Source organism: Gekko japonicus, unplaced genomic scaffold (assembly GCF_001447785.1).
Source record: "Gekko japonicus isolate JY-2015 unplaced genomic scaffold, Gekko_japonicus_V1.1 scaffold1394, whole genome shotgun sequence".
NCBI classification, from domain to species: Eukaryota; Metazoa; Chordata; class Lepidosauria; order Squamata; family Gekkonidae; genus Gekko; species Gekko japonicus.
This window is the reverse complement of record NW_015170321.1, coordinates 232,958-243,471: the sequence shown is the minus strand read 5'-3', so window position 1 is coordinate 243,471 and position 10,514 is coordinate 232,958. Positions and strand designations below refer to the sequence as shown.

Below are 10,514 nucleotides of genomic sequence, written 5' to 3'. Positions count from 1 at the left end.
CGAAGCGAGGCACCGGGCCTCGCCAGTCTATCTTTCTCTCCCCCCCCGCTCCGAGCAGCCTCGGCAGTCTTCCCCCACCCCTTTCGCCTCTAAAGTGAGGCCTGCGGCTTTCGCCGGTCTCTCTCCCCCCTCCCCCAGCACTGAAGCGAGGCAGTTTGCAGAGTGTTCCCTGCGCATGCGCAGGGAACGCTCTTTTAGGTTTGGGGGGATTTTAGTATCCCCCGGTATGTTTTTAAAGTTTTCAAATTTTTGTGTACACCTGGGGACTGCCCCAAGTGTGCACAAAAATCTCCCTCCCCCCCAGGTGCCCCCGATGCGCGGATTTAGGTATCCACACGCACGGGGGCGACTTCGCTATTAGATATATAGATTTCAATAAAATGATTTCCATATTAAGGCTTGGATCCTATGGAGGATGTCCACACTTTGGGATGTGTGTGCTGCAGGTGTCCTTTCCTGCTTCACACCTTAGACTCTACTCCCATGCTGTTTTTTTTTTTTGGGGGGGGGTCTCTTCTTTCCCCAGGAGCAGCATTTTAGGGGTATTATGGACTGCAGCTGGAGTGGGGAAGCAGGAAAACTGTGCTCCCCATATAGAAATCCCTTCTGTCTGCAGAAATATCTAGTGGATCTTTGAATTTGTTTAAGCCATACTTGGTTTGTTTGTTTTTTCCTAATCAAATATTTTCATTTGCATATTTGTTGATTTGAGGGTATAAAATTAACATTGAGGTTCTTATTTGTTTATTAAACAGAGGTCATATAATAAGTAATTGCTGCTACCTCTTGAATTCTAAAGTTTTAATGATTTTAATGTAATGCAATTTTATTGTAACGAGTCTCCAGCTCTGTTTTCTTGTGATCCACCCTGAGCCTGCTTTGGGGAGGGTGGAATAAAAATCTGAAAATTAAATAATAAAGTACACTGGAGTCACAGGAGACTAATTTCTTGCATTATACCTGCAATTCTTTCATGGCACACAGTCTGGGAATTAGGGAATGAAATTTTTGCATAATTGAATGAATATATTTGATCTCAATTCTAAGAGTTCCGACAATAGGGTTTGGGGCAGTAGGTGGATCTTGCCATTTTTAAGCTTCTGAAATTCCAATTTTTTGCCTAGTTGCATATCAGGAATCATGTGAATAGAACATAGAGAACATCACTGAATCCCACAAGTTATACAACTTACTTCTCAAGCCATAATGTGAGATTAGTAGTGTGTCGTATCATTTTAAGAAGGTTAGGAGAATTAATTTCTTTATCTTCTTTTGTCCATACACTTCCTACAAGCTCTGAAGGTTGAACAGCTCTACAAAGTGAGCATAAAATCCAAAAGGTGAATAGGCAAGGATAACATGACATTTATGAAATCAGGCTACATTTCACATCAAACTGTTGTAAATCAATCCCACTTTGACCAAACATTCAGGATTCCAGTTAACAGCAAAGACTGAATGAACAATCTTATTTTATGATGTGTACCCACAACTCCCAGGCTAAGAGAAACAGTAACTTTTGATTATCTGTGCCTAATACAGAACATAGATTATTAAATCTCAAATCACATTTTCAGAAATCGTTATTGAGGGGTTTTATCCTCCCAAACAAAAATGATCTTGCCAGTAAAAATAGTATGCAGAAGGGATCAGATGACAACAACAGACTGCTCATCTATCAAAGTGTAGGTAAGCACAGAGGAAAAAGCGTTACCTGTAAAGTTCAGATTCAAGCAGAGTGAGTTGTCGAGCAATTTCTATTGGATGTAAAGTGAGGAGGTCAAATGTTTCAATTTGTCCTGGCCTGCTTATATGCCACTCAATTGTAGGTGGTGAGCTTTCAAAAGTTATGTTGTGACTTGGCCCAATAGCTTGTGCTTGTTTTTTTCTATGGATTATTTTAGTGATTGACTCAACCCACTTCTTCATAGCTTTACCTAGGAACGAAAAGAAAAACAATTCCAACATCCTACATGACAATAAAAAGTTACCTAGCCTCTAGAAAAAGTTCAAAAAATGGAATATATAAGGTTTCCATATGGGAACAAAGAGCAAAACATATACACTGCATAAAGCAACAGATTTATCTGGTCAGCACACTGAATGGCATCCTATAGCTGTGGGCCTACCGCCTCTGTACCTAAGGCTGATGCTGTAGTTATGCCCATAAAGGTTTGTTGTGTGTGCATCCTATAGCCCACTTCTGCAAGCGTAACTGCCTTTATGCTTGTCAGGCAAGGCGGGATATAAATCGAAATAAATAAATAAATGATAATAATAGTAGTACTAATTTAAAAATTTGCACTATACTGTTGTGTAAAGTATATGTATCTAAACAGGCATGGCCACTTGCACAAAGAACTATTCTAAGACTTACCACTGTTTACAAAGAACAAAATAGATGGGCTTGTTGGAGGGAGCAGAAAGAACAGTGTTGCACTTACGTGTAACTGTTGTTCATTGAGGATCTTCTGTGCAGTCCCTCATGAGGACTGTGAATGAGCAGGCCTGCCATGGAGAGGTTATATAGCTAAAAGTCTCCAGGGGATGCTGTGTGCTGGAGCCAGAAGAGATCATTCCTGCCCAAACAGTCATGTGTTCTAGTGCTCCAGCACCCCCACCCTCAGTAGCTCAAGTGCCGCCAAAGTAAAGAGAGAGCATGCAGTGGGGCCAGAGGGACGGTATGTGTACTTGCACAGAAGATCCTTGATGAACAACAGTTACAGGTAAGTGCAACACTGTTTTCATCATCAATCTTCTGTGCAGTCTGACATGGGGATTCTAACAAGCTACTCACCAGGTGGCAGGAAATGCTCTCATCACCTGCATAAGACCTTGCCCACTTGTACCTCTCTTTTCACATGCAGATCCAGGGCATACTGACATATGAATATGTCTTCTGATGAACACATTGTGGCTTGGCAAATCTCCAGCAAAAGAAAACCATCCAAATGGAACCCAAGGAAGCCATTTCTCTGGTGGAATGGGCGCATACTCCCAAGGGACAAGGAAGTTCGGCCTGATCATAACACATCCTGATTGTAGCCACAATCCATCTAGACAGGGTCTGTAATGAAGTCCTCTTACCTTAATTAGGGCTCACAAAACAAACAAAAAGTGCCTTATCTTTTCTAAAACTTAGGGTTTTCTTTAAATAAAACAATAAAGCCCTTCTCAAATCCAACATGTGCAGGGACCTCTCATTCTCTGATTCTGGTGAAGGGTAAAACATTGGTAGTATTGATCTCTTGAGAGAGATGAATCCTAGACACCACCTTGGCTAAGAACTGAATGCTGGGCCTAAGAACCACCCTCTCAGGGAACACTTTAACGAACAGTGGGTCCACCCAGAACGCAGCCAACTCACTGATCCTTCTGGTGGAAGTAATGGCCACTAAAAAAAACCCAGACCTTCATAGACAAATTAGCCACTGGACAAGTAGCCAAGGGCTCAAAGGGCTTGAATATTAGTTGTGACAGCACCACAGAAAGGGACCATTGGGGCACCAGGAGGTCCTGTGGTGGGTACAGATTAAACAAACCTTTTAGACAGTCAGTGAAAAAGGCCAACTTGCCATCTAAACCCAGGTGATAACATGATATAGCGGCTAAATGTAACTTTGATGAGGAGCAGGCTAACCCCCCAGATCTAAGGGAGAGTAAAATATTCAAAAATTGACTCCAGAGGTGCTCAAGCAGGAGAGAAATCTCTACACCATTCAGAAAAATGTTTTCATTTCAGATGGTAACCTTTTCTGGTGGATGGTTTACATGAATGTAGGAGGTTCTCATTAACCTCCTGCGAAAAAAATCAAATATAGTTCTGAAGCCTCCACGCCATCAAGCTGAGGTGGTTGTTGTTGTGGTGTAGTACTTGACCAAGGCTCACCAAGTCTAGTATGCTTGGGAACTGGAAAAACTGACCATAAGCCATGTCCATTAAGGCTGAGAACCAAATCTGATGAGGCCAGAAAGGGGCTACCAATATCATATTTGTGTCCTCTTAAGGGTCTGTCTAGGGTCTGAAGGTGCATCCAAATCAACGTCAGATCCATGTTCTGTCTTCGCCCTCCTCAGGACCTGAAACTGGAATGGGGAAGAGAGGCCTCCTGGAAACTATAGCTGATGGAGGATATAAAGACAACTCAATATTGGTAGGGTATGAATCGACTAAGATCTGCTTTGGATCTAGGCACATAACAGTCACCCCACTCGGCTAAATACACAGGTGACATCAGGTAAGGATATGGATGTGGAGGCCAGGGACCATGGAACTGGTTTGCTGGGCTGGGATTCAGTCACATATAGAACCTATATAGTCCTCTGTTCTGCTTCGATCTCATCATCAGAAATACATGATGTGAAGGGAACCAGGTCCAGGAGATGGTGTTTTAGGTGGAGGTAAGACCTCTAGTGGATCAAGGATCTGAAACTCGAATTAGGTGCAATGTGCAGACTCCCATCTGCACCTCTTCATATGCTTAGATTTAGGTCTCCTGGCTGGGGGCTCAGAGGAACGTCTCTGAGTCAGTGGGGACCTCGATCTCGAACAGATCAGTTGAGATACTGATTGGGCATTGATGGAACCAACATGGCAGAATCGGAAGAGGAAGGCTTGGGTGGTTTCTCTGGAGCCAAGGACGGATTCGACGGAGGATCAGTGGTTTTGAGGACCTTCTCCCAAAGGGCTGCCTTGAGCTTGAAAGCTCAGTCCCTCTGGCCTTAGGTGTGAAATGCTGACAGGCCATGCAACTGGAAACATTATGCCCTTCACCCAAGCAGAGCTTGTTTTCATCCATCTGGGTCACCTTGGCACCACAATAGGTGCATTTTTAAAATAAAGCCCTCTGCACCATTACTGGCAAAGGAAGGAAGATAGCTACCCACCACTGGAGAAATGGGGGGGGGGGGTAAGACAAGAGACCAAAGGGCCCAAAATGTACTCACAAGAAGAACAAACTGGAGGAACTAAAGCTTAAACCTTCTCCTTCAGCAGCAAAAAAGGAATTGAAGGTGGGGGTACTGGAGTGCCAAAGCACATGACCGTTTGGGCAGGAATGATCTCTTCCAGCTCCAGCACACAGTGCCCCCTGGAGGCTTTTAGCTATAAAACCTCTCTGTAGCAGGCCTGCTCGTGTACAGTCCCCTCCTCATGTGGGACTGCACAGAAGATCAATGATGAACCACAATCATCCACACAGGGAAGGACCAATTCTCCAGCAGCAGCAGCTATACAGCGTAATAAGAAGAGGAGAAGGGAAGCAGCAGAAACATTTTGAACTGGTGCCTGAAAGTAGTGTAGGCACCAGGCAGGCCTCAAGGGGAAGTGCGTTCCACAAGCAAGGTGCCACTACTGAAAAAGCCTGGTCTCTGGTTGCCACCTACCTTACCTCTGAATTGTGGACGCACAGAGAACAGGGCTTGTGAGGCAGAACTTAACTGGTGAGCTTGATCATATGAGAGGAGGTGATCCTTTTTGCCTGTATTTTGAAATGATATGCTTTCCAAACCTTCATAATTTTATAAACTTCTATTGTATTTGCCTTTTTTTGCAAACTGAAAGTCCCCAACCTCCATATCCGCTCTTTAAGGAGGAGCTTAATGGGGAAGGGGGGGGGGTAAAAACTCCTATAAGGAAATGAAACAGCACACATTTCAAAAACACATATAACTGCACAGACTATTGTCCCTGAAACTTTTCAAGGGATATAATAAATTGGTTAAAGCATATACATTTTAACATTTCATACAACTAAATATTCTTAGCATCATAAACTACAAGACAAACTCTTAAAGTGTTTACCATTTCTAAAACACGTAACAAACTCTCTACACAACTCTTTTGAAAATGTTTTTAAGAAAATAAGCAAGTTCTTAACAAAATAAGGCTTCCATAAAACTCAAAAATATTTCAAAAAAGTATGCTCATGTAACTCCTTCACAGACTTGCTGAACAAAGCTAAATTCTGCAGTAGCCTCAAACACATGAAAAACAGCCAAGCCCACTATATTTATACATTATCTCTGAGGACACCTGCCCTTCATTTGACCTATAAACAGGATCCCTGCTGTTACTTCTACATGCATTTATCCCAGGGATATGCCCATTTAAAACTTACAGGCAGATAAAACAGAATAGTTTGAATAGTTGAACTCTTAATAAATATCATATGAATTTCATTCCACGCAAACCTATCTAAAGTCCTGGGAATACTGCCAAAGTATCAGGGTTTCAGGTCTGGTAGAGCTCCAGATGTGGCCCATGGGGTCGTGAAGAGTTGGACTCGACTGTATGACTGAACAATAACTCCTCAACTTCAAACAGAGAGAGAGAGAGAGAGAGAGAGAGAGAGAGAGAGAGAGAGAGAGAGAGAGAGAGAGAGAGAGGGGTGTGTGTGTGTCATAGAAAAGGAATATAGTCTGTAATCATTGAGCCCTTTTCATATTTTAACGTAACATAAGAACATAAGATGTTCTTGTTGGATCAGGCCAAAGGCCCATCCAGTCCAACACTCTGTCACACAGTGGCCAAAAATACCAGGTGCCATCAGGAGGTCCACCAGTGGGGCCAGGACATTAGAAGCCCTCCCACTGTTGACCCCCCACCCCAAGCACCAAGAAGACAGAGCATCACTTGACCCAGAGTCCCTATCTATACCTTATGGCTAATAGCCACTGAATGCTCCAAAATCCATTCTGCTTCTTTCCTAAGAAGTTTCTCCTTAAATAGTTCTATTCCGTATGTTGGAGATACCTTCTAATAGTACAGATCACTCAGCTGTGTCCATGTTGCAAAAACAATATTAAACCAGAGGTTCAATTTCTCTTTTGGCAAATATTACCAAAATGTTCCTCAACTCTGATTTTCAGCTCGTGCACTATCACCTCAATGTAAAATAATTCACAAAGACATCTGGTAATAAATCAACACATCTGGCTACTAAACTGGAAGTAAATATTGACTTTACGAACATGTTGGCTACTGCATTGCACCCTCTGTTGGAGCTGATGACTAACACCAACAAGAAGTTGGATGAGATCCAAAAACAGCTTAAAGAGATGAACTTAAAAACAGAGGAGACTGTAAAATCAGTGAAAAAGGTTGAAGCCAAAACAAAAGAGACTAACCAAAGACTGGAGGTGATGGAAAAACAAAGATCCTCTGATAAAGACCAACTTTTAAGACCACAAATGGAAAAATCAGCATATGTTCTGAGATTTCAAGGTGTACCTGAACAGCAAGATGAGAATCTGAAAGAAATACTAAGTGAAGCATTGGCCCCAATGACAGGTTTAACAGTGGACACACTGTATTCCATTTGAAATAAGAAAGAAGAGAACTCAATACAAAAATTTAACCGGCTTTTTGCAGAAAAATTCCATCCCCTACAGATGAATAATACCCGAAAGACTGGTCTTCAACTACAAAGATAAAAAATAAAAGATAGACTCTGTTTTAAAAGCGAAGATATTCTTGGAACGACAACAAAAACCAGTGAACAAAAAAGATACAGCAGAGGAACAAGATATCAAAGAAAAAAGCAGCAGACATGGGTCGGGAGATTCGGAATCAACAGCGAGTAGTAACCCAGTAGAAGACTCTGAATCAGAATTAGGGGCGGCAGCCCCAAAAGTCCTGAAAGTCAAATGAAAATATGAAAAGAAGAAAAATAAAGAGAAGAAACAGATTTAGTAGAATTGTATAAGCCTAAAAGTCTTATTGTTTGTATTTACTTGATTCAATTTTATATTTATCAGTCTGTAATAGAAGCAGTAGAAATTAGCTATATTCCAAAAACTATTTCTTTATAGAGAGAGCTTTAGCTAAATATGCATCTAATCATTATATATGATCCTTGTATAGCTTATTTTAGGTTAGTGTTAGTGTTGTAGTGTTTTTGTAGTGTTTGTAGTCAGAAAATAATAAAAAAATATTTCTTAAGAAAAAGACATCTGGTAATGTATACTATTCCAGAGCTGTCATAGATAGTGAACCCTGTGTCATGTATAGTAAACCATAATGAATGGTACACTCAATTATTGTTTTTAGAGCGATAACAGGACAACATATTGCCAAAATAATTGCACTACATTAAATGTACACAGGAATATCTTCTGGGGTCATGCTGTCCCTCGTATTTTTTAAACTTTGATTCTATTGTTTCAGCTTGCTTTTATATTGTTTTACTGTTCTTTAATGCCATATGAGGGAGCTGCGGTGGCTCAAGTGGTTAAGACACTGAACTGCAGGCTGTGGAAGGTCGGTAGTTCAGCAGTTTGAGACCCGAGTGTGCCGCATGACGGAGTGAGCTCTTGTCTCTAGTTCCAGCTCCTGCCAACTTAGCAGTTTGAAAGCAAGAAATTGCAAGTAGATAAATAGGTACCACTTCGGTGGGAAGGTAACAGCGTTCCGTGCGCCTTGGTGTTTAGTCATGCCGGCCACATGACCACGGAAACATCTTCGGACAGCGCTGGCTCTTCGGCTGTGAAACGGAGATGAGCACCGCAACCCTAGAGTCGGATTTGACTGGCTTTCGAGCAAGGGAACCTTTACCTTTAATGCCATATGAGCTTTGATTACCTTTGGATACAGAAGGCAGTTGACAAACCTAAATAAAAACAGATATTTTACTGTAAAGGCTAAAAAGGAAACAGAGTAACAGCTCTAATATTAGAAATTTGCTGTAATCAAATACCTCTGACAGTGCCAATGAACTCTTCCAATCGTTGCAAAAGATCTACATCTCTCTCAAAGTCATAGAAGTGATGCTCTACCCAGTGTCGGCATACGTTTAATACTCTACAACATTAACAGAGAGATTATAAACTTTTGAGAATTTGAGAATAAGACTTACGAAATATATTTTTGACAGCCCCTACCATAATGGCAGAACTAGTCTGCTTCTAGAGTAAATGAGACTGCACTGACTCCTTGGGGAGGTACCAGAGAGCTGCAAGTACCCTTGTCAAAACTCCAGTTTGACTTACTAGATGCAAAAGAGAGGGGTTAGGAGGTTGGTCCTCCTCCACTAACATGAGGCAGATGGAGAGAGGAGTAAATGCAGCAACAAGCCTGGCCAGATGGCGCTGTCAACTTAGCCCCCTTTCTTAATTTTAGGGTCAACTTGAGATTGTGGTTATAAGTCTGGTGCTGCAATTCCACACTTAAATCTCACTAAACTCTGGAAGGGACTCCCTTCCACCTTTCTCCCAGCCATGGCTCACCCTGACCAGGAGAAAAGGGGAGGAGAATCGCCATGGAAGGGACTCCTAACTTTCTACCAGCCGAGGCTTGCCCTGGCCAGGGGAAAGAGGGAGGCGAATCACCCTGAGACTCTCACCTTTCTCCAGGCTGAGGCTCACCCTGGCCAAGAGAAAGGGAGATGGGATTGCCAAGGAAGTGGCTTCCCATCTCCCTCTTTCCTGGCTGCGCAACCCAGGAGAAAGGGAGACAGAATCACCTGGAAAGGTGCTTCCCATCTCCCTCTCTCCTGGCTGCACAGCCAAGAGAAAAGGAGATGAGATCGCTAGGGAAAAGGCTTCCCTTCCCTTCTCTCTCTCTCTCTCTCCTGGTCACGCAGCCAGGATGAAGGGGGTGGGATCACCTATGAAGGTACTTCCCATTTCCCTCTATATGGGCTGCGCAACTTTCCCTGCCAGCTCAGCAGTCTTGGTCTCCCTCATGCAGCCCCTTTAAACCGGCCTGCAAGAGGGAGCCCATTTAAAGGCGTTACATCAGGAAGCCAGAGGCATCTGGGCCGGGCTATGCCAGGTGGGAAGAGCTTTGCGGCCAGGAGAGAGGGAGATGGGAAGCTTCTTCTTCAGCAATCCCTTACCCCTTCCTCCTGGCTGGCACAGCCTGTTTAAAAAGGCTATGCTAGGGAGCCAGAGGCAGCTGCTGGCTCCCTGCCATAGCCCCTTTAACAGGCTTCAGCAACAAGCCTGAGACTGCTGGGCCAGTGTGGAGTTTCTCCACAACGGTTCAGCTGCCTCTGGCTCCCTGGTGCAGCCCCTATAAATGGCTTGAATGAGGGAGCCCACTGCTGCGATGGTGGGGAGAGCTCTCCCCACTGTCCCACCTGCGGGCTCCCTCATGCAGCCCAGTTTAAAGGGGATGCACAGGAGAGCCCAAGACCACTGAGCTGGCAGGGAGGGAGCCCGCAGCTGTGACATTTCAGCCCCTTTAATCAGACTGCAAGCAGGAGCCCACCGCTGAGATGTTTCAGCTCTGAGCCGTTTAAACCAAACAGCTGAGCGGCAGGGAGCTCCCAGCCCCTCAGCTGTTTCTCATGAAGAACAGAATGTTTTACTCTTCATGAAGGGCCATGAACCACCACAAGCTGCCCCTCAAATTTCAGGGAAGTTTATGGTAGTTTACCAGTTCATGAACCAGTTTGCGAACTCTGAACTGGCCAAAACTAGTGACAAACTTTTGTTCGTCAGCCAGTTCTTGCCCATCCCTAATGTTGAATTTGATAAAGAGGTATCTTTAAAAGAACAGCATAACTGTAATG

At 43.4% G+C, this 10,514-nt stretch overlaps 1 protein-coding gene across 1 annotated transcript in view; it reads right to left on the bottom strand.

Moving 5' to 3' along the window:
- SOS1 (SOS Ras/Rac guanine nucleotide exchange factor 1) overlaps positions 1-10,514 on the bottom strand; it is a 73,999-nt gene that overhangs the window by 16,878 nt on the left and 46,607 nt on the right. The window contains exons 13-15 of the mRNA XM_015418059.1: positions 8,697-8,800; positions 1,715-1,937; positions 1,194-1,313 (exon numbers count right to left, since the gene is read on the bottom strand). Coding sequence (XP_015273545.1) covers positions 1,194-1,313; positions 1,715-1,937; positions 8,697-8,800 — 447 coding nt within the window. The remainder of the gene's footprint in view (positions 1-1,193; positions 1,314-1,714; positions 1,938-8,696; positions 8,801-10,514) is intronic.